A 25,822-nucleotide genomic window follows, 5' to 3' on the forward strand; every position below is an offset into this window, starting at 1 on the left:
ATTTATGAATACTTCTAGCCACACTTTTTTTTCATATATATATTTCCCTGGTGAAAAAATTGAATACTTGTATGCGAGTTTGGAATACTAGTTACTGGGCATCTGCATTGTTACATAATATCTATAGCAGATTCAACCCATCATGGGACATTTTTCCCAACAAATCCAGGCTGCATGTCAATCATTTATACCTTGTCTTTAATAGCATGCTATGCATGATCGCCCAGTAGCCTTGATTTGTTTGAAAAACGTCCCACAATGGGTTGAATCTGATATAATACAGAACCCATGGTTATGGTAACAAAATATCAGTACATGATCATAGTCTCTTTGCAAACAATCTCACAATTTTCACCACTGGCCTAGTTGGCTCCAATTGGCTATTCTTGTTGAATTCCTTACACCCCCTCTTGAAAACATGACATTAATCTTCCACACAGGGAGTGTGAATTTCAAATGGGGTTACCTGAATGGGTGACTCCATTTGAAATCTACACTCCTGTGTCTGAATTAAGGTCATGTCTTCCATAGGGGGTGTTTGGATACTGGAATTGCCCAATCTCATCAAAATATTGAGGATAGCTTGTATGTATCTTTATCTGTATTATGAGTACCAAACATTTTTGCAAATTTGTATAAATTTTACAAAAGGTAGGCTTAACTACGAACAGATTTCAATATGTACTGATTTTTTTTCAACTGGGAGATATTGGTACTTTTCGTTACAAAATGTGAAAGCTGACCTTGTTGCCATGGTGACAAGCCAAAAATACCTTGCACCTTTCAATCAGTACATGCATTACCATGTATGTATCCCAGTCAAGGTAGTAAGCTTTCTTCTTACACATCATAATTCTGTCATCTTTTTATATAATATTTACATTTTTATATACACAAACAAACAGACAGACAGACAGACATACAAATCTCAGAAACAGCACCCCCGCTGTGTCTGTTTCTGCTGTTCGACATATTCTCGGACGTTGAATTTAGGTTCGTTAGGTCGCCTCGTCATCTTCACTTTCAGGTCCCTGTAATTAAGCAGAAACAATTGTGGACGTTGATTTTCGATCCGTTTCTCACATGCAACTTTACAACTATAAATTAGCGTTATTTTGCATTATTATTACAAACTGTGTTTTTAGTATAAAACACATGCATTGTTATTAGTTGATGAAGGGCTACTGCAGCTGATTCCTTCTTCAGAAGCAGCACCCTGATGACTTGTGTTTCTGCGACTCTACAAAGTCTTGTACGTTGAATTTCGGGTCGTTGGGCCGCGCCGTCTTCTTCACCTGTAGATGCCTGTAGAATGACAAATGGATAGGTTTATAAAGTAGATTTAGCATGTGGTAATGAAATTTTGTTTTAAAAAGGGCCTGGGCTGAGAACAAATGTAGGTCTATACTAAGAAAAGCTAAAAAGTATATTTTTGTTTTCCCTATTCTGGGAGCACATTTTCACTTTAGTTTCCCACATTTTGTTACATAAAGGAATACAAACCAAACTGTTTATTTATATTTTGTTATTGATGGTCATTTTATACAGATAAAAGAACTTCATCTGACACTATGGACCACAATGGCCTCATCACAATGGCATAGTTTAATAACCTCAATTAAACAATCATAGTGCAAAATTTGACCTCAAGTTGCAGAGTATGAAGTACCCAAATTTTCAAAGGCCATTCAATATGTACAAATGTACTGGGGTTAAAGAACTGTGCCCTGATAGATGAGCATGTTGTGGATCCTAGTGTGAGCTACTCCATTTAAAATCCATACACCCCCTATGGAAATCACAGCCTTAATCTCTCACACAGGGAGTGCAGATCCCGGGTGCAGATATCACTTGGAGTCACCCATTCTGGTAATCCCATTTGAAATTCACACTCCCTGTGTGGTAGATTAAGGTCATGTCTCAATAGGGGGTGTATGGACTTCAACTGGGACAGCACAATTCTCATATAAGGGTGCTTTTATGTAAAGAAAGTAGACATTTGACAAAGGTGGGGTAGGGATAGTTTGTACTAGTCTACATGAACCACACCAGGGGGAGGGGGTTGTCCCAGAGTGGGGTGAGGGTGGGTCAGGGGAATGCATGCAGAGAGATCACTGGTTGAGGATTTCACGGTACACTGGTTGTTCTAGACGTTCTACTACAGTGGCACAGGACCAACAAAACACCATTGGCTAGAAGAGAAGAGGAAAAAGCTACGTGAATATGCTAGATTTACATTGAAATACTGGAAATGGGCTATTTCAGTTGAAATTCATATACCCCCTATAGAAGATATGACCTTGATCCACACAGGGGGTGCAGATTTCAAATAAGAGTCGCTCATTCAGGTAACCCCATTTGAAATTCACACCCCCTGTGTAGATTAAGTTCATGTCTCCCATAAGGAGTCAATAAATTTCAAATAGCCCAATATTGTTCAAATCCTTAGCCCTTCCATGTATGTTACCATACTTTTAAATTATTCACACTGATCAGAAATTGAAGTCCTACTTTTGAAATTTTACCCTGAGAACAACTGCATTTCTTAGAGGGCTATCATTTTCTTCAGAAGGGGGGTCCCAAATTTTGAAACATTTTCTCAAAATATCAAGATCTATCTTAAGAACCACTGAACCAATTCTTGGCTTGTTTGTACTCATTTTAATGCATTTTTTCATACTGATTCCAAGTATGGACATGAAAATGTACAATTCTGAATTTTTTTGTATTTTTAAAGAAAATTTGAAACTTTTCGTCAGCAGACAACATCCATATGAAGAGAGTAAAGGATTTTTCAGATACAAACAGCAAAATATCAAAAGAAGTTGACATTTACACTTGTAAAATACCAAAGAAAACTAATCTAATAATGAATGATTGGATCAAAGATTATATTTTCATTCACACACCCACTTTTATTATACAAATTTTGCTTGTGGCTAAGAGCATTGTCTTTCCCAGCATAAAAAACGTTTTCAAAAACATTTGTAAAAGGTTAGAAAAGGCTGTTAGAAAAAAATTAAATGTTTGGTTATATAAAGGGTTGCCAGAAAACATTTAAACGTCAGGTAAAGGGTATCGCACATTTTAATACAAGCATGAGAATGGCTTTTTTGAAAACTGCCTGAAAAATTGTGTGAATTTTGGCCTTAAGGTTGGTCTGAACCCTGGAATTATGAAAACTTTCGGGCCTCATAACTGCTAAATTATTAGTCTAAAGAATATAAAAGTATACATTTTTAGAATGGAAATGACTTGATGAATTCATCTGTGAGGTCCAATTTGGGCCAAAATGCTCATTTTGGAGAAAATCCCCCAAAACAGTTTTTTGGCCCAAATTTGTTTGGTAAACGTAATAAAAACATTTATAAAAAAAAAAAAAAAAAAAAAAATGTTTTTTATTAATTTTTAAAAACTAGATAAAAATATCTAGGGACCGTTTTTTCATTTTTTTGAATTTTGACCAACTTCACCAAAAATATTGAAATTTGGGCGAAAATCAGGCTTTTTTATGTTTTTTTTGAAAATTTTGCATTTTACCATTTTTGGTGCAAATTTATCAAAGTTGGTCAAATTTCAAAAAAATAAAAAAACGGTCCCTAGATATTTTTATCTAGTTTTTAAAATTAATAAAAAATGTATTTGGCCAAACAATTTTTTTTTGTTACGTTGCACTGAAAAATTTGGGCCAAAAACCCGCTTTTTGGGATTTTCTCCAAAATGAGCATTTTGGCCCAAATTGGACCTCACAGATGAATTCAGCAAGTCATTTCCAGTCTAACAATGTATACTTTTATATTCTTTAGACTAATAATTTAGCAGTTATGAAGCCCGAAAGTTTTCATAAATCCAGGGTTAAAGGTCCCGATCGACAGCATCATCCCCGATTTTTTTCATTGTTGATGAGGTTTTGGTATCACATAATAGATACTATTTTTCTCATTACTATCCTGAAATTTGACGCTCCAAGTCGATGTATTTCGGAGAAATCATGAATCACAGCGGTTTTTACAGGTTACCAGTTTGTAAACAATGGTAAATACTTTGGATTTCTGGGAGGGAATTATGAACGAAATATCAGTCTCCGCAACAGCTACTTTGGTTTCGCGTCATACACATTCTGTGAAAAAAGCGAACCACACTAACTGCTGAGGAGACGCGTCTAGACGGTGCGCCGTATTTAGTTATGAAAACGGCAACGATTATCGTGGTGTGATAAATAGCTCAATTGACTAGCGCGTTTGTTTTACCGAGAGGTACCGGTTCAAAACCCGTATCGGAAGGTTTTTTCCTCTCCATTTTACCCAAACTTTTTTATATTCATTTGAAATGTACATATTGCAAGGGGAAATATATTTTGTTTCCTTTTTCTCAAGCAGTGCGAAAAAAAAAAAAATTTCCGTTCAATACGGGCGGGCATTGTACAGCGTGTCAGCATTCGTCATTGCCTGCCCAGAATGCAATTCACGTATACCAAGGTATTGGATTGCAAATTTGGCTATTTATTCACATTTACGCTGAAAATGCTCTCGTTTTTTCACAAAGCAGCATAAAGGAGGCGATATTTGATATTATTATGTAATTTTAAAGACAATCCATATCCAAAACCAATAGGGTTACCCCCCTTTAAGACCACCCTTAAAAGCCCAAAACAGGTTGAAAATGAAAATGCGTAAATTTGGACAATAAAACTGCATGAATTCAGGCAAAAACCTGAAAATTCTCATACATTTTTGAAAAATTATTGCAAAACATAATATTGTTATTTAAGTGCTGACAAAATATTTTGCAAAATTTTGACAGTATTTTAATAATATTGTTGTAGTATTTTTTCCTACAAAACATTTTCATGACTTTATATAAATCAACAGTTAACATTATTAAAATATTTTGACCAAAACCAACAGAACTTTTAAAAATGTTTTTTGTGTTTGCTGGTTTACCTATTTAAACATAAAATTTAGATCTGAGAAATATAGGGTATGTTACACCCCCAAAGAAAGGTTAATTTGCTGAGAATAAAAATATGGCTCAAAAGGTCAATGTCCAATGCGGACAATGTTCAAAATAGTCCCAAAATGTATCTTAGAAACTCAAAGTTCACCAGATTTTATAGGTGCAATGAGTCCAAAAAAGTTGACATTTTGAGACCCTCTAAAAAGATAAGATATGGCTAAAATCTTCAAAGACTGGTCCTGTGAATCTGGTACAACTGTATATAATGTTTGATCACACTACATCCAATACCAAATGCAAGTACAATATTACAGCTTATCTATTTATAGTAAAATATTATATAAATATCTAGAAGAATATATAGGCCTATACAGTATCAGTTTGCAATGTACAAGAAACAATGGCCTCTTGCAGTTGAAATCCCTACACCCCTATGGAAACATGACCTTGATCTTCCACAAATAAGGAGTGTGAATTTCATATGGGGTTACCTATGGGTGCATGACTCCATTTAAAATCTACACCTGTGTAAAAGATTAAGGTCATGTCTTCCATACAGATGTATGGATTTCAACTGGAATAGCCCATTTCCATTCATTGCACATCATCCACAATTCATCGAATGAGCATACCGTAAAACTCAATAGTTAGCATATGTGCTTACTATAGAGTGCTTTTAAGGGGTACTACACCCCTGTGGTAAATTTGTGACTATTTTTGCATTTTTCTCAAAAATTAATAACACACCGTACTGGTAACAAAAGTTATGTATATTATTGGGGCAAGGAATCCAATTACTACACTGAAATCTCAGTGAACCAAGACAAGCGGTTCAGTAAATATGATAGGAAATGAGGTACATCCTAGCGGTACCTCATTTTCTATCACAAGTATCGAACCGCTTGTCTTGGGTCACTGAAATTCCAGTGTAGTAATTGGATTCCTTGCCCCTATAATATACATAACTTTGTAGTTTTTGAGAAAAATGCAAAAATAGTCTCAAATTTATTGAGGGGTGTAGTACCCCCTTAAAACATGCAAATATGAAGTGCCCCATCCACAAAAGTGTAAAGGGTTTTGAGCAAATCATCGATATACCTAGTGAACAAGTAAACCTGCAAATTTGTGTCTCAACCCCTTTAGCCCAGTTACATGTTTTCAAAAGCGCTTGATAGTAAGCACATATGCTAACTATCGAGTTTTTACGGCATTTTGACCATTATATAAATGTAATATAAATTTTATTACACATGTATTCACTAAGGGAAAATTACAGCCTTTCTCACTAACACAAACCATGCACAAAGAATGACATTCAGAAAGAGTATGTAAGACATCGGGCTATTCTAGTTGATATCTTTATACCCCTATGGAAGACATATTCTTAATCTTCCACACATGGAGTGTGAATTTCAAATGGGGTTCACCTGAATGGGTGACTCCATTTGAAATCTACACCCCCTGTGTGGAAGATTAAGGACACGGGGTATATGAATTTTAACTGGAATAGCCCATACTGATCCAACCAGTCCATAAGGAGGCAATTTTGACAATTGAGTATCATCATCACCATGCACAGTAACCAATTGCACTATCGGCTTCTTGAGAGAGTAGCATACACAATCATGTAGGCCTATCTGTACTAGGGTGCAGTCACTTCACAGATGAACTGCCTTTGATTGCACACGTATTGCGCTAATCCATTTAAAATGTATGAATTTCAAATGGATTAAGCACCTTAGGCAGTCCCTTTTGAAACTCACCCTCCCTCTGTGGAAGATTCAGGTTGAATCTTCATCAGTGGGTGTGTGAAATTTAAAAGGAGCTGCCTAATATGCTCATTCCATTTGAAATTCATACTCCCCCTGTGGTAGATAATTCCAAAATCTTCCACAGGGGACTGTGGATTTTAAATGGAATAGCCCATTGCATGCAGCCACAACTGTTTTGAGAAAGCTAGAAGGACTAATAGTTACACTTATTATAGGACATCATCAAATGTCTGGGTTATTCCCTATCATACTTGGTTGCACCATAAACACTTTTACAACACCCAAGTTTTATGTATTTATTGCTATATGCTCCTTATTTTTGCCTGTACTCAGTTCCAAAATTGCTGCCTTTGTTCTGATTGGATCACTCGGAGCAGATCTTGTCACAAACAAGTTTAGACAACTTAGACAAGGGGTATAGTAAAAGGTCGTGATATTGATAACAGTCGCTATAATGAAAGACAGAGATAAAAAGAATTTATCGCGTCTGATGTTACTGTCAATTAGGTTCCTTGATTGGTTTTCACAGGTTATAGCGCGTAAAAGGAAGGCCGATTTATCTGGTGCCAATAAAAGGAATAGCATAAAATAGGGAAAAATTACATACTTTTACAAGGCAAAAAGCAACTTTTCTAGGTATTGTTGACAAGGTGCCTTCGCGAAAGAAAGTTTCCTACTATAAAGACCTAACTTTTGAGATGGTTTGTATGTTTTAAGGTGCAAAATTAACAATAAGGCGCTCGGTTATACTGACGTGTTATACTGAAGTCATCATCACGACACTTGTAAACAAACTGTGCTCGAGTTTGATTGACAGATGACGTCAGACGCGATAAATTCTTTTTATCTCTGTCTTTCATTATACAAGCATAGCATTTTCGGTGATTAACAGATTTATCAATCGTAAAATTGCTATTCTCACTGCATTACTACAAATCAACTTGAAAGTGACATAAAGTCGGTGGTATTGTTTGCACATATCGCTACCAGTGACTGATATACAAGCAAGTTGATCGCTACTAATGCTAATATGATATGGAGACACTAGAGGACATTATAGTCCTGCATTTTAAAGCCATATTATAACATTTTCAAACAAAATAGATTAGCATTTCTTTGCCATAAAATGTTAGCTTTTACTGTCAGATATCCCTTTTATTTTTGAGCGAACAACTACGGCAAAGCAAAGAAACTTGAAATTTACTACCAGCGCACATGTCGCCAATACGTACCACTCCTTCGCTCATGTTGTGGTACGAGCCATTGTTGTGTACGTACTGTGTGTTATGAACATCGTGTATGTGTTCAACTCATAATTCCATCGTAATAATAAATCGCCAGTTCCAGCGTTTTATTCAAAATCTTGGATTTTGACAAAACTACAGCACCTAGAGTCTTGAATTTTGCAGGGTATATTGGTATAATAAAGTACAATTTAATCGTGTAAAAAAAGGAATTAAAAAAATTCAGTGAGGGTGTCTTCCTCAGCAAATGTTATAATATGGCTTTCAGTGCAAGCATGGGAAGCCAAGAACCACATTCTGGAGTAATTTTTAGTCATCACATCCAATATGCTTACTTTGCTACTGCAACAAATGCCAGCTCTACATTGAGTCCTGATTTTGCACTAGTTTCCATGTAGGCAACACCATGGTCCTGTGAAGGAAATAAAAGTCAGTGAAATGTAAGTGTAAGTAATACATAGACATACTATCCCCTGTATATGCACATCTCTATGTAACTTAGGCAATGGAAACAAATTAGTTCGATCTTTCGATCGACCATCAATGCTTGGCCGATCTTTATTATTTGTAGCATCAATTAATATACTATTGTTAATTGTAATAAAATAGTAATTTGTGCCTGTAGTGATTTTGACCAATTAATCTAATTAATTAGCATCCAAGCAGCAGTGATGGTCGATCCAAAGATCAAACAAATTTGTTTCTGGTGCCTTAGACACACTGACAGATACAAATGCAGAGAATTACAAAATTGTGATTTTACAATACGGTACATATGCTATCTTCTGAATATAGCACCATGTATATATTAGCTATATACTGCATATAGCACTCTATACACATTTGCTATCTACTGCAGATACCACCATGCATTACATTTGTCATCTGCTGAAGATAGCAAAGTATATAGGCTACATTTGCTATCTACTGAAGATAGCACCATACATATATTTGCTACTTACTAAATATAGCACTGTATATACACTTGCTATCTCCTGAAGATAGCACCATGCATATATTTGTCATTAAGACAACGTATTACATACATTTGCTATCTACTGAAGATAGCACTGATATGCAGTTAGAATCTACTGATAGCAATGACACATAATTGCTATCTACTGAAGATAGGTTGACATACAGTTACTATATATCACCTGTATTGTAGCACTGGTAAACTCTTGATTTCAACTGCAGCAAGCTCAAACTTCTCAAAACAAAACTTGAGCTCAGTTAATTGATGTCATAAATCAAATTGCTCTTTTTTCTAGGTTAATATATTTTCTTATCAAATTTTGCACAACAGAGACAAAGTATAAATAACCTATATTGTCTCTACTTACACTGGCGTGTCCAGGATCTGTTCCTGCGGGGGACTCAGAGGGGCTTTCAGAGTTATGCTGAGGGCTTAATGGCTAAAATCGCCACAAAATGGTTGATTCTACACGATTTTTAACAAAGTGCGGGGGGCTTCAGCCCCCAAAGCCCCCCACCCCCGGACACGCCATAAGGGAACAAACCATATGTTCAATGAAACCATATGAACAGGCTAAACCAGTTGAAATACATACACCACCATCATGACCTTAATCTCCCACACAGGGACTGTAGATTTCAAATGGAGTCACCCATTCAATTAAGTAACCCCATATGAAATTCACACTCCTTGTGTGGAAGATTAAGGTCATGTCTTCCATAGGGGGTGTATAAGTGTCAACTGGAATAGCCCAAAGCTAGCCTCTATTCCCCATCTGTGAGTGGGTCAAAATAACATTGATATAAGAGAAACATAATTGACATTTTAACCCTGTCACTCCCTATAACAAAACTAGTTTCATTCATAGAGCTTCATCTATCTTTTAGGTTTGTTCCTATGTGTTGTAAAGGTTTGCATATGTTCAGGTCACTTCACTTCATGACTTCACTTCATCCAGACAGTACAATAAGGTATTAACCCTGACCCTACCTGTGTTTTTGTTGCTATCGGAAGGGAAAGAAGAAACAAAAAAGGAGAGACGGTGAAGAAAGAAGTCACTTGGTACCCCCGGGATTCGAACCCGGGACCCCATGCATGCCCCACTTAGGCTGATTGCATCATCAAGTCACATGGAATGCATGCATGCAGAGTGGTTTAAATAGTGAGCTTTAGTGAGACTTCGTTGTGTTAGGGTTAAGGAGGCCTAAATCTAGGAAAAACATGTCATGTCAATTAATCTAAAACATTGCTGCACTATGAACAAATGTAGTTCAGGAAGGGAGGGATGGAGGGGGTTAAAATGTCAAATACTTTTCATACTCTTGGCAGTGGATTTGTAAGCTCTCTTGAAAAATATTGAGTTAGCTGGAAATTCCCCCGGACAAGGAACTACTGCTAATTATCTTGTTGTAACTCCTTTACGCAACTCGTGCTGATCCTGGCTGCAAAGGTCAATCGTGGAATATCTAGGGTGTGCGCTCATTTGTTGTTTAATGGTTTATGTAATGATGTGGGGGCCGTAGTGGTGTAGCCGAAGCTTGTGGATCAATATCTCAAGACTAAAGACAAATTATTCATTGCCGGAACTATATCATGGAGTGTGCAAAAACTAAGTGTGAAGAGAGTGCACGGATCGCATTAAAATTTTGATCGTAAGTGTAAATAAGGTGCACAAAAACTCTTGCATTACCTAACTAAAGATTGTGCACACATTTTGATCACAAGTTAAAAGAATGTGCGCGTAGCGCTTGAAAATTTTGAGTCGCAAGCCCTTAATAATTCTATAACCCACCATATTTGGTGAAAAAAATTATGCCCCCCTATTTTTGGTCAAAAAAATTCTATGACTCCCCAGTATATTCATGACCCCCCCCATTCCAAAGAAAATTACAGCCCCCTTAATTACCCAGCATCCCCTGATATGTGATGCGATCAAGCAAAATCAGTCGGAACTCGGAACAAAGGCAATATTTCCTTTTGGAAACTCTTTAATTGCTCATATCTTTGGAACTGGTTGTTCAATTTCAATGGGGTTTTCTGCAAAAGGCAGCTTTTCAAATGCCTTTTACTATTCTATAAGAAACTGAAAATTTAATATTTCCGAGTTCCGACTGATTTTGCTTGATCGCATCACATATGCATACATTAATATACTCACCTTGGCAAGTTTTTCAGCTTCTTCCTTTTTGACTACCCTTTCTGACACCATGTCAGATTTGTTACCCAATAACATTACCACTACATCATCGTTGGCATACTCTTGGATCTCCGACACCCACGCCTGTGATTAAAAAAAAAAAAATACAGTCCACATGAGTATGCCATATCCCGTCAGCATTTGTAAGAACTACATATGAATATCAAACACTTTGTTGTCACCATAGGTATATACTCCGGACACCCACGCCTTTAGTAAACAAACAAATAAACAAAATTACAAACACAACCCCCCGGCAACCCCCACAATTAATGCTCTGCGTGCTAGTCATAAGCTTCAACATAAAAAGTTTTGAGAAATTTTCTCAAAATATCAAGAGCTATCTTATGAACCACTGAACCAATACTAGGCTTGTTTGTACTAATTTTAATGCATTTTTCATGCTGATTTCAAATATGGTCATGAATATGTACAATTCTGAAAATTTTTGAAAAATTCAAATACAATTTGGAACTTGTCGTCTGCAGTCGACACCCGTGTGGAGAGAGTTAATGTCAGATTTTGTACAAAACATCAATTTCTCATCACTGTATATGAATACCAAACATTTTATGTAATCACTGACACACTCCTGTATCTCCGACACCCACGCTTGTGTACTGAATAAACAAATAAACATATTGAAGTATGAGCATGCCATATTTGTTCCCATATGTGATGCGATCAAGCAAAATCAGTCGGAACTCGGAAATATTAAATTTTCAGTTTCTTATAGGATGGTGAAAAACATTTACAAATCTGGATTTTGCAGAAAACCCCACTGAAATTGAACAATCAGTTTCAAACATATAAGCAATTAAAGAGTTTCCAAAACAGGAGGAAACAAAAGGAAATATTTTCTTTGCATGGCTATATCTCAAAATCAGTATTTCCGAGTTCTGACTGATTTGGCATGATCGCATATGTAACCTCACAGCATTGCAATAAATTTATCACCGACACCATTTGTGATCTACAATACCCACATATGCACATTTCTGTTACGCATTCAAAAATAATAAAAACATAAAGATATCAGATTTGTTCCCCATAAATATCATAACTGCTGGCAACCTCATGGCTTTCCATCTCCCCACCTACGTTATTCGAAGAATTCAGGCAATCAAAAATGAATAAGGGAGAGATGGTGATAACTTACATAAGATATACAAATATTTTTCCTTGATTGTAGCGATAACTTACCGATGCAAATTAAGGCTAAATATGTAAAAATTATTGAGACAAAAGTTTCAAGTAGGATTTATAAGTAATCAGGATAGCAATTTCCCATATCGTCCCTGGGCGGGAAAAACCACCTATGTAAATTTTCACTGTTACTCATTTGGCAGTGAAAATTTACATAGAATGTTTTTCCTGCCCTGCAACAATTTCCAGAAAAGTGCCTGGGAAAAGCGGTTTCTATTTTGAAAATGGGCTATTCCATTTAAAATCCACACTACCCCTGTGGAAGATTTTGGAAATATCTGCCACAGGGGAGTATAATTTCAATTGGAGTGAACACATTTAGCAGCTCCATTTGAAACTCACTCTCCCTCAGGGGAAGATTCAGGTTGAATCTTTCTCAGAGGGTGTATGAAATTCAAATGGAGCTGCAAATGTGTTAATTCCATTTGAAATTCATACTCCCCCTGTGACAGATATTTCCAAAATCTTCCACAGGGGTAGTGTGGATTTTAAACGGAATAGCCCAATCCCCTTTATACCTGCATGTAGAAAACATACACATAACAAAACAGGTGCTTCATGGTAGTGAATGATGTCAACTTTAACTTGAGTACATTACAGGATATTAATATGAAAACATAATGTGTAATGTGTGACCTGGTTTACGTGAGCTCTCTTACATACACCTGGAGCATGTATATGATATGATTAAAGGTTAAATGAAATATTAAAGCAAGCATGTTAATAATTTGCTATTTTAGGCCAAAAAAAACCCCAAGTTTTTTTTTGGGTAGCGCGCGCATTTCGTTTTTGACGGCTTATGTGCACATTTGAATTTTTTTTTCACTTACAAAGAAAAAAACCCCGGAAAAATCGCAAAAAAATAATATAAAACACTACAGGAGTAAACATTTACACATTACACAACAAATAAACAATATAAATATTCTTGAATATGAAAAAATATGATTATTTTTTTGTGTCGGAGAAACCCACTGTAAATTCCCATTCCAATTTGCAGCGAAAAGGGTAATTTTTGTCCATTTCAAGATATGGATTTAAAAAAAAACCCAAAAAAAAAACCCATTTCGCATTTGACTTTTTGGACCTGCTACAGGAAACAAACATGTTTTTTTTTTGCCTTATAAGGAACGTTTTAATAGTGATATGTGTTCATAAGCAATCTTCTGAATATAACACCACACATATATTTGCTATTTACTGAACACAGCAATGTATACACATTTGCTATCTACTGAAGATAACACCAACACCATGCATATATTTGTCATTAAGATAGTAACACATTACACACATTTGCTATCTACTGAAGATAGCAATGATATATGTAGTTAGAATCTACTGATAGCATTGGCATATAATTGCTATCTACTAATAGATAGGTTGACTTCAATCATGTTTCACCGTTGTTCATCACCGATTAACAACGATGCGTCGCGTTGTCTGCAGGCGCACGGACCACGAGTTGTTAATCGGTGATGAACAACGGTGAAACATGATTGAATCCCTTTCAACAACGAAAAGAAGCTAAAGATCGTATAATTCACAATTATTTTACTAGGAATGTAATTTAATCATTGCCACTCAGCCTTACAAAAACTTTGATGATTTCTCTGTTGATATCAGCAATAAAACTACAGAATAAAACAGCAATGTTTAACCACTACCTCAAAAATACTGAATTCAACTTGTAAGCTTGCATACGCACAAAGGTTCCAGGCATGACAAATTTTACGCGCTCTCGCGTAACGCGTAGTCTCGCTCGCGTTCGCGTATACGCTACATTCATCATGGATTAACAACGGTTGGCTCCTGTACAAAGGTATAGGAAGAGTTGTTGAAATATAATTACTATATCTCCTGTAATGTAGCACTGATACAGGGTGTCCCAAAAAAAGAGGCCCACATTGTGCCCTCTTTTCTCCTATTTCTGAAAAGTTGATCAAATATATTTTGGTATGTAAAGAAACCTTCAATCGTTAGCTTTAATAAACTAAAACAATTATTTCAATCGGCTCATAACTTTTGAAGATATGTCCTTTTAAAGAAATGTATCCGTTTTTCACACTGTCCACGGAGGAGGTTTGGCTACTTCAAAGATTGAAAAGTGCATATACCATGCATGAATATAAAACATTCCTCGATGATAACTTTATAAAATAACAACTTTATTTAAGGGAATGGGCTTTACCGGTGGGCTTATGGGTTATGGATTTTGTTAAGTGTCATTAATTTAGGCGAAATTGAAGGGGGATCGGACTTCTTTTGCTATACTTGCAATTACTTATGTTTGTCTCGTTTCTTGCTTGCTTTTATTGACAACATAAGTCATTTCTCTTTTTGGAATAAAAGGTAGCCCTGAAAAGGGCTGTTTAGTTTGTCTTTGGTTCTTTTGAAGTGAGTTTACTGTGCTGCTCTGCCCTCTACCTGGTTGCCTCCATGGCGAACACAGGTTTCAGCCCTAGTTCTCATTGCATTAATTGCGTTGCGTACCATCCTTAAGGCCTTATCGCCGGATACTTGCGAATGCAGCAATGTCTGAGGTTGCGAAGATGTTTGAAGCTAGCTGGTGATCCTCGCTTATAGTGAATGCTTTCCCAAGACTAATGCTATTATCTATCTATGTCATTAACCGTGTGTTTCGTTTAAATCTTTGATGTAGCCAAACCTCATCCGTGGACAGAGTGAAAAACGGGTACATTTCTTAAAGAGGGCATATCTTCAAAAATTGTGAGCCGATTGAAAGAATTGTTTTGGTTTATTAAAGCTAACGATTTAGGGTTTCTTTACATACCAAAATATATTTGATCAACGTTTCAGAAATAGGAGAAAAAGAGGGCGCAATGTGGGGCCTCTTTTTTTTGGGACACCCTGTATCTAAAAACTTTATGGAAATTGGTTCATTTTGTCACCCTGAAATTCACTTTCCCCCATGCCCCCCACAAAAAATGCCTGGCCCCGCCACTGAAAATGACCCCATCAGTGACTGTAAATATCTAGTAACCTCCTTCTGTAGATGGAAGGTTTACCAAATGACACCATCAGCCACTGGTAAATTATATAGTGATGAAAAGCAAGCAATATGTGTGGTATTAATATGATCGCTTACCTCAAGTTTGGTGGTAATGTTTAGTGGCAGCGCCATAATTTTTTGGAGGGTGGGGCATGGGGGGAAGTGAATTTGTTTTGGGGAGGCAATATCAACAAATTTTGTGTAAAAATGTGTAAATTTACTGCAAAAAGTGAACAATTTACGTTTATTTTCATTTTTAGGGGGGTGGGCAAAGGTTCTGACTGGGCTTTTTTCCCCTTGTCCACCCCGGTGGTGCCATCCCTAATGATGTTTAGTGCTTTTACGCAATTGCAGTGCAAGTATGGGCTGAAATGCTGCTCTTTTTATATACACTTGTGCACAATATGTGAGATAGGCATGTACGATTCAATATTGCGACCAGCAAAATATACCTGTCACTACCGAGCTTGAGGTGAGCCAAAGTTTAGTGCATTAAAGGTTTCTCCTCTTTGTTATGATACTGTTGAGTGTTAAATGATCATTATTGCCTGCAACTGAAATTGGGCTGTTCCGGTTAAAATCCATTCACCTCCTACGAAAGGCATGACCTTAATCTTCCACACAAGGAGTGTGAATTTCAAATGGGGTTACCTGAATGGGTGGCTCCATTTGATATCTACACCCCCTGTGTTAGAGATTTAGGTCATGTCTTCCATAGGGTGTATGGATTTCACCTGGAATAGCCAATTTAATTTTAGTGAGTACATCATCACCACTCAGACACTAAAGGATTCAGATGGCTTAAATGTGTCTCACAACCACAGAACTAGGGCGGGTTATGTTCACCAGCACACAACAGAAATATCCAGATGGTTTCTAATAATTCACCCGAAAGTGGCTTTCAATGAGGTTTTCATTGAATAATAGTACTGATCTTTTGATATATTATTGAGATACTAGATAGGAAAACCTGATAAACCATTTTATTTGGTATGGTAGCAGACTTCTAAAGGATTATGAGCTATTATGGGGGAACTTAATTATAGTTTGTCTCGTCTAAAGTTGAGAGTAATGCCATGTTGGATTTCTCTTTAGCTGAAAAAAGCTGCACTTTTTGCCATGACCATGAGTGACAAACCGAAATAGTGGCAAGTTTTGAGTCGGTACTCTTTCGGCCTCATCTCTTTGGTGACTTTTGGTCTACATAGATCTACATCAATCTACTCCACATTCCAGAAAAATACAGTACTAAATTTTTGGGATTAAAAAATATTATCAAGTTCTGCCAAATGAAACATAGCTCAATCCTAATCATTCATTTAGTCCTAACTGGAGATAAAAGAAAAGGTTCACTAGTTTACTAATTTTTTGAAAAAAGAGCCAAAAACTTGTATTTTTGGCATGTTTTCTGACAATCGAGTCACAAAAATCACAGACTTGGAACAAGTCTAAGCATTCAAAATCTTGAGAATATGCCGAAATTTTGCTCTGATTTCCACTTTTTGTGTTACTCTATAATTAAATGGTTGGTTATAAGAATGAAACATGTTTTTTCCCAAATTTAGAATGCATAAACTGAAATTAGTCTTAGTACAAGTCTTTGGGCTTAAATGTCACAGCATATGAAAAACAAAAAATTAGCTAAATATTAAGATTTGAGTTTTATTGCTAGTTGGGACTAACTAAAGGATTAGGATTTAGCTATGTTTCATTTGGCAAAACAGGATAATATTTTTTTTTCTTTCAAAAAATTTGTTCTGTATTTTTCTGGAATAGGGAGTAGATTGAAACTCATCATACACTTTGATGTAGTTGTCAATTCCTTGCCACATCATAAAATAATGATAGAAATTGAAATGTAAGCATAGAAGGAGAAAGCTGGAACCATTCTTTTCCGTTTCTCCTTTTCAACATGTTTATAGCCTTGATTTACTCAGCTGAACTATATGTAGAGTAATTAATGTGAATGGACATGAAATAGATTGTCGCCAGTACTCTCTTTTCCTCTTGGATTTTGTATGTCATCTGTCAGTGTGCCCATGTATATGGGCCATTCCAGTTAAAATCCATACACCCTGATGGAAGACATGACCTTAATCTCCCACACAAGGAGTTTGAATTTCGAATGGGGTTACCTGAATGGTTGACTCCATTTGAAGTCTACACCCCCTGTGTGGGATATTAAGGCCATGTCTTTCATAGGGGTGTATATGTTTCAACTGGAAAAGCCCAATGTCTTACTCCTGAAATGAAAGTCTATACAAAAATAAGTTGGGAATCATTTTCATGATTAAAAATAAACGATAAACTTCTGTTCAGTCTGATGCTGCAGTACAGTTTACACTACAAGCATAAAAGAAAGCAACAAATTAGTTGACATTGCTGTTTTTACTTTATCTCAAGAATGCAGAGGACTGGCAGCTATATTGATTTGAAATGTTAAGTTTAACACCATCAGAATAGAGATTTTGGTGCAAATGCTATTAGATTCGGGATTGAGAGAGGGCTGTTCCAGTTGAAATTAATACACCCTCTGTAATATGATCTTGATCTCTCCAACACAGGATGTAGATATCAAATGGAGTTACACATTCAGGTAGCCCCATTTGAAATTTACACTCCTTATGTGTAAGATTAAGATCATGTCTTTCATAGGGGGTGTAAGAATTTCAACTGGAATACCCCCATGTAACCTTTTGGTGACAGCATCCCTTGTATTTTGTAAGCCTTATAAGTAGTTTCAACATTTCAATTCCACTTGTTTATTGTCATTGATGAGAAATGACAGCAGCAGGAAACTAACACTGCCAACATTTCATAAATAACTGATGTACCTTGAGTGGATGTGAGGAATATCTAGGTGAATCTATTCACCACTACGGATATTTATTTCCCTTAGTTGGCATAATATTTTGATGCTCATTTATCGGAGGATATATTGTGCACAAACACATCCATCAACTTCATACCCTACGCATCACTTGAGTGAAGTGTCATGTATCGTTTTATTTTTCATGGCAGTTTGTGTCCCAAAATGGCTAAAAGAGAACTTTGTTGGCAAATGCAAATTTGCAATAGGGGCCAAAATATTTACTCCCATAAAGTTGGCACAATATTCTGATGCTCATTTATGAGAGGATATATTGTGCACAAACACATCCATCAACTTCATACCCTACGCATCACACGAGTGAATATTGTCATGTATCGCTTTATTTTTTATGGCAGCTTGTGTAACAAAATGACTAAAAGGGATCTTTGTTGGCAAATGCAATTTTGCAATGGGGGCCAAAATGTTTACTCCCATTCAGTTGGCTTAATATTTTGATGCTCATTTATGAGAGGATATATTGTGCACAAACACATCCATCAACCATACAGCTATGTATCACCTGAGTACACAGTGTTATCAATCACTTTATTCTCAAGGCATTTTGTGTCCCAACATGACCAAATGAGATGTATATGTCCGCTCGTCCAATTTTGAAGAAGCCAAAACATGAAGATTTCAAATGAAGTTACCCAGGTAACTCCAATTGAAATTCTTACTCCCTGTGTGGAAGCTCTCAACTGGAATACCCTGATGTAACCTTGTGGTGGTGGCGGCATATCACTTGTGTCCCAACATGACCAAATGAGATGTATGTCGGCTAGTCCAAATTTGAAACAGAAGCCAAAACATGCAGATTTCAAATGAAATCACCCATTCCTGCAACACCATTTGAATTCTTGCTCACTGTGTGGAAGATCTCTTACCCAGCTCTTACCATAACATGTATATGGATTTCAACTGGAATACCCTGATGTGACCTTGTGGTGGGAGCATCCCTTGTATTTTGAAAGTCATATCAGTAGTTTCAACATTTCAATTCCACTTGTTTATTGTCATTGATCAGAAATGACAGCACCAGGAAACTAACACTGGCAACATTTCATAAATAACTGATGTACCTTGAGTGGATGTGAGGAATATCTAGGTGAATCTATTCACCACTACGGATATTTATTTCCCTTCGTTGGCATAATATTTTGATGCTCATTTATCGGAGGATATATTGTGCACAAACACATCCATCAACTTCATACCCTATGCATCACTTGAGTGAAGTGTCATGTATCACTGTATTTTTCATGGCAGTTTATGTCCTGAAATGACTAAAAGAGACCTTTGTTGGCAAATGCAAATTTGCAGAAGGGGCCAAAATATTTACTCTCATAAGTTGGCACAATATTTTGATGCTCGCACAAACACATCCATCAACCATACAGCTATGCATCACCTGGTGCACAGAGTTGTCACTTTATTCTCAAGGCACTTTGTGTCCCAACATAACCAAATGAGATATATGCTAGCTAGTCTAAATTTGGAGCAGAAGCCAAAACATGTAGATTTCAAATGAAGTCACCAATTGAGGTAACCCCATTTGAAATTCTCACTCACTGAGTGGCAGATCTCTTACCATAGCGAGTGCACATGGATTTCAACTGGAATACCCCCATGTAACCTTGTGGTGGCAGCATCCCTTGTACTTTGTAAGTCATATCAGTAGTTTCAATATTTCAATTCCACTTGTTTATTGTCATTGATGAGAAATGACAGTAGCAGGAAACTAACACTGCCAACATTTTATAAATAACTGATGTACCTTGAGTAGATGTGAGGAATATCTATTCACCACTGCGGATATTTATTTCCCTTCGTTGACGCAATATTTTGATGCTCATTTATCAGAGGATATATTGTGCACAAACACATCCATCATACCCTATGCATCACTTGAGTGAAGTGTCATGTATCACTGTATTTTTCATAGCACTTTGTGTCTCAAAATGACTTAAAGATAACTTGTTGGCAAATGCAAATTTGCAATAGGGGCCAAAATATTTACTCTCATAAAGTTGGCATAATGTTTTGATGCTCATTTATGAGAGGATATATTGTGCACAAACACATCCATCAACTTCATACCCTACGCATCACATGAGTGAATATTGTCATGTATCGCTTTATTTTTATGGCAGTTTGTGTCACAAAATGACTAAAAGGGATCTTTGTTGGCAAATGCAAATTTGCAATGGGGGCCAAAATGTTTACTCCCATTCAGTTGGCTCAATATTTTGATGCTCACTTATGAGAGGGCATCTTGTGTGCAAACCTATTTTATCAACCATACAGCTATGTATCACTGACTACACAGTTATCGATCACTTTATTCTCAAGGCACTTTGTGTCCCAACATGATCAAATGAGATATATGTCAGCTAGTCAAAATTTGGAGCAGAAGCCAATTCATGTAGATTTCAAATGAGGTCACCAATTTAGGTAACCCCATTTGAAATTCTTACTCACAGTGTGGAAGATTTCTTGCCATAGGTGTGTATAAATTTTAACTGGAATACCCTGATGTGACCTTGTGGTGGCAGCATCCCTTATATATTTTAAGTCATATCAGTAGTTTCGAACATTTCAATTCCACTTGTTTATTGTCATTGATCAGAAATGACAGCATCAGGAAACTAACACTGCCAACATTTCATAAATAACTGATGTACCTTGAGTGGATGTGAGGAATATCTAGGTGAATCTATTCACCACTGCGGATATTTATTTCCCTTAGTTGACGTAATATTTTGATGCTCATTTATAAGATGATATATTGTGCACAAACATATCCATCAACTTCATACCCTACGCATCACACGAGTGAATATTGTCATGTATCGCTTTATTTTTATGGCAGTTTGTGTCACAAAATGACAAAAAGGGATCTTTGTTGGCAAATGCAAATTTGTAATGGGGACCAAAATGTTTACTACTCCCATTCAGTTGGCTCGATATTTTGATGCTCACTTATGAGAGGGCATCTTGTGCGCAAACCTATTTAATCAACCATACAGCTATGTATCACCTGAGTGATCAATCACTTTATCTGAAGGCACTTTGTGTCCCAACATGACCAAAGGAGATGAATGTCAGCCAGTCCAAATTTGAGCAGAAGCCAATACATGTAGATTTCAAATGAAGTTACCCATTCAGGTAACCGAAATTGAAATGTAACCTTGTGGTGGCAGCATCCCTTGTATTTTGAAAGTCATATCAGTAGTTTTGAACATTTCAATTCCACTTGTTTATTGTCATTGATGAGAAATGACAGCACCAGGAAACTAACACTGCCAACATTTCATAAATAACTGATGTACCTTGAGTGGATGTGAGGAATATCTAGGTGAATCTATTCACCACTGCGGATATTTATTTCCCTTCGTTGGCATAATATTTTGATGCTCATTTATCAGAGGATATATTGTGCACAAACACATCCATCATACCCTATGCATCACTTGAGTGAAGTGTCATGTATCACTGTATTTTTCATGGCAGTTTATGTCCCGAAATGACTAAAAGAGACCTTTGTTGGCAAATGCAAAGTTGCAGAAGGGGCCAAAATATTTACTCCCATAAGTTGGCACACATATTTTGATACTCATCTTGTGCACACATCCATCAACCAAACGTCTGTGCATCACCTGTATGAACATTGCCATGAAGCACCTTTATTTTTCATGGCAGTTTGTGTTCCAAAAAGAGACACAATGGTTGGCAAATGCAAATTTGCAGTAGGGGCCAAAACATTCACCTTCAGTTGGCACAATATTTTGATACTCATTTATCATTTGTCTTACAGGTCATCTTGCACACAAAAACACATCCCATCCATCAACCAGTCAATGTATCACCTGAATGAACAATGTATCAATCACTTTATTCTCATGACACTTTATGTCCCAACATGACCAAAATGAGATGTATGTTGGCTTATCGAAATTTGCGGCAGAGGCCAGGACATGTGTGTGATATAGATTGAGCTAGTGTTCACTTTCATGTTCAGAGAATTCAAGTCAAATAGATACTGCACCTGTTCGCAGAGTTGCAGTAATATGTGACGTGTCATGTCAAAAGGAGACACTTTTGGGCAGGATCGTAAATAGAGAAATAGCCAAAAATCTGCCAGGAGGTGATTTTTTCACAATTTGGGTTTGTTGCGAATTTGTGATGTTATTAATGTTTAAAATATTGTCTGATAGTTTCAGACCGGAATATAACTGGCATCTTGTATTTTTGGAGACATTTTTCAAGGTGATTCCTACTCCCAACATTGTCAATAATATTTTGAAAGGCCGATATCTCAATTTCCAATTTTATAATACCATAACTTACGACCTCAATATCTTCGCTTAGGAATGTCCGATTTCATTGGGGAAAACGGCATTGTGGAGCAAAATATCTCTTTATTTCAGATATGTAAAAACCTCAAAATTGATAACCTGCCCAAAAGTGTCTCCTTTTGACATGACACGTCACATATTGTCAGCATGCAGTTTTATGTGTACGTATTACACATAACTTTCACATCTCAGGTCTCCTGAAGATGATTAGCACAACCTTCCAAATATAGTATATCAAGAGGTCAGAGCCAAAACTTACTTCAGGCTTTCTGGCCCTCACACATTACATGCATAGTGTTGCAGGGCTTTACATTTTTGCTAATAACAGTTTCTGTGGCTATAACTTGTTTATGGTATCATAATGTGCCCAGTGTTGTAAGGATTATTTTGGTACCAAAATTTCATTTTGACCAAAAATGCACACCTTTTGGCTCACCCATCTGTATCTTCTTTCACATGCTTTACTTTATTTTGTCTTGATGAAAATCAAAATAAAGTGTATCCTGAATCTTGTCAAAGTCAAATTTTGTGCTGCTTATCAATTCCGATTATATTCCAGTTCTTCAAACATCAGTCTGAATAAGGCAGTTTTCAGCATTTTAGAATTATGTTTCTTGGTCAACAAAAAACATATTCTTTATGACTTCATAAATGGGTTGCTCCCTTAGTGGACCATGCAGGCAAAACTGGAGAGTCTGATACAATTTGTACAGTGCTTCATTTCAAGTAAAGATGTTCACTAGCATTGGGCTATTCCATTTAAAACCCACACTACCCCTGTGGAAGATTTAGCTAAAGTCTGCCACAGAGGGAGTATCAATTTTGAATAGAATAGATAATTGGGTAACTTATATTTGTAATACTCACTCCAATTGTTGAAGATATAGGTAAAGCCATAATACAGGGGGAGTATGGGTTTCAAAATGATTAACTCTGACCAATTACATTTGAAAAACATACTCCCCCTGTGGAAGGTATTTCCAAAATCTTCCACAAAGGTAGTGTGGATTTAAAGAGGAATAGCCCATTTCAAAACCTATACCTTTAAGATACACAAACACAATCCCATTGTAATCTTGAGTCTAGAATTACTATCGTCTAGCCAAACGTTTGTTCGTTAAATTATAGGGGCAGGTCTCCTTAGCTCAAAATGTCAATGTCTAAAGATAGCCACCACCATCATCAACAGAGATTCTGTTACACCAGTTGTTAATAATGGCCTGTTGCCTGGGGCGATTGATGCCCGGAGTATAGATGGAGGATGGGTAGCCCATGATGCTGCCAAAAACAATCTTATTGAAGTAGACTGTATCTATGTACCTATTGTAAGTAGGGTCAGCCCATATCAGACAGCCACCTGCCCCAAGGCTTGGTCGATTTCAACATGCTTGTATTGTGGCTACAAAGTTAGCTTTGTGTGGATTCATTTGAAGTGGGTTTCTAACATAATAAATGCAATATGTTACTTTTTTTGTTGAGAATGTGGAATTGTAACCAACTGACACTGTAACCTGAATGAATGTGAAATTAACATTTCTTCTTTTAAATCTAGACCTCTAATAAGCCAAATAATTTATATAAACTCTAGATCCACTGTTGCCTTTACCAACACCTGATGTGACTGCCACTGGCAACCTATCCTAGAAGGATATCCAGCACTGATCTTAGAGTTACCAGTTGGTTTTTCTTCTGGGGATTTACTTGTTGCAGAAACTCAACATGGGGTAATTGATACTGCCTTTTGTCTCTGTTCATAGTGGTATCAACATGCCCCCTTTCTTATTTCTACAGCCTCCTTTATCCAGCATTTTAATCTATCTTGCTCTCTGCCAATGACCTCTGCCTCTTGACATGATTGATAGCTATTGATTCTTGTCTACTACAACATTATCTCTTATATCCAACTTGTTTGCAACTGTTAAGGATTCCTTTCTGCCTGCTCTAGAGACAACTGTACTATGTGCTGCTAATCTCCACTTCACTTTTGTGTTGTTCTACATACATATGTAAGGACCTAAGTGTGTTTCCACATAGAATCTTTCCACGCAGAACCAAACAACTGACCAATGGACTTTTTTGATTTGATTTGATTTGTTCGGGTTCTGACAACCCTGGATAACCCAAGAAAGCCTCTATTGAAGCTTATTTCCATTGGGGTCCATTTGAACATCGGGACGGGTTGGGAACAGTCAGGGGTTAACACCCTACTCTTTTTAAAACTGGCTGCGAAATACATGTACAGGTATGGCTCTCTGCACATGGGACCGACGGCTTAATGTCCCCTCCGAAAGTTGCCAATTAATTTCAGACTTTTTTTTCCAAGTCAATATCCCAGCAAATCGCCACCGCCGGGAATTTAACCCGGGACCTCATGCACTAAAGGCAAGTACCCTAACCATTGCGCCACGCTCGCCCTCTTCCATTTAAAGACCACACTCCTCCTGTGGAAGATTTTGGAAATGTCTTCCACATGGATAATATGAATTTCAAATGAATTTAGTACATTAACCAGCTCCATTTGAAACTTATCTTCCCTGTGTAGAAGATTCCAGTTCAATTCTCAGAGAGTGTATGAAATTCAAATGGAGCTACCTAATATGTTCATTCGATTTGAGATTCATACTCCGCTTTGTGGAGATAGATAATTTCCAACATCTTCCACAGGGGTAGTGTGGATTTTAAATCCCAAATGTCCATACAAGACAACCAGCCAAACCAGTTATCCACCAAAACACCCACTCACCAATGATGAAACCACAAATCAACCAATATGTACTCAACCATCATCACATCATACATGTTTCAAATGGGTAAAATATACCTCCATTTCAATCTTCACACAAATGAAAATGTATTATTTATGGGCGATGAAGGGAAGGGAGGGGCAAGGTCTACGAAATGTCATCGCATCCATAATAAGCATTACACCGGCATTCACTCACAATACCGCGATACTTCACAGATCACCATCTCAACAAGGGAACCCATTCCTAAAGACGGCCAGGAGGTATGCATGCACTTATCACACAATGTGTGTTAGGAAATAAGCTCTGGTTTCTCTCTCTCTCACTCATTGATCCCGGTACCCTCTTGTTCCGCATCCAGGGTTGTACTTTTACTCCAGACTTTTCATTCCTCCTCTCTCCCACGTATAAACCAATAATCTGCCTTACCAAGTAAGAACACAGCATCTAAGAACAACTAATACAAAAACAGATACTCAGCCTTTTT

General features: G+C 36.9%; 1 protein-coding gene across 2 annotated transcripts in view; it reads right to left on the reverse strand.

Annotated features, from left to right (window-relative positions):
* Positions 1–513: 513 nt before the first annotated feature.
* Positions 514–25,822, reverse strand: part of LOC140165028 (ras-related protein Rab-26-like) — a 289,294-nt gene continuing 263,985 nt past the window's right edge. Inside the window, exons 5-7 of one of the 2 annotated variants that reach the window (XM_072188443.1) lie at positions 11,107–11,229; positions 8,308–8,384; positions 514–1,031 (exon numbers count right to left, since the gene is read on the reverse strand). In XM_072188443.1, coding sequence (XP_072044544.1) covers positions 929–1,031; positions 8,308–8,384; positions 11,107–11,229 — 303 coding nt within the window. In that variant the 3' untranslated portion in view covers positions 514–928. Of the gene's footprint in view, positions 1,306–8,307; positions 8,385–11,106; positions 11,230–25,822 lie in introns of both variants that reach the window. The other variant, XM_072188442.1, reaches the window with a different exon arrangement.

The sequence above is a fragment of the Amphiura filiformis genome, chromosome 11 (genome assembly GCF_039555335.1).
Source record: "Amphiura filiformis chromosome 11, Afil_fr2py, whole genome shotgun sequence".
Classification (NCBI taxonomy): Eukaryota; Metazoa; Echinodermata; class Ophiuroidea; order Amphilepidida; family Amphiuridae; genus Amphiura; species Amphiura filiformis.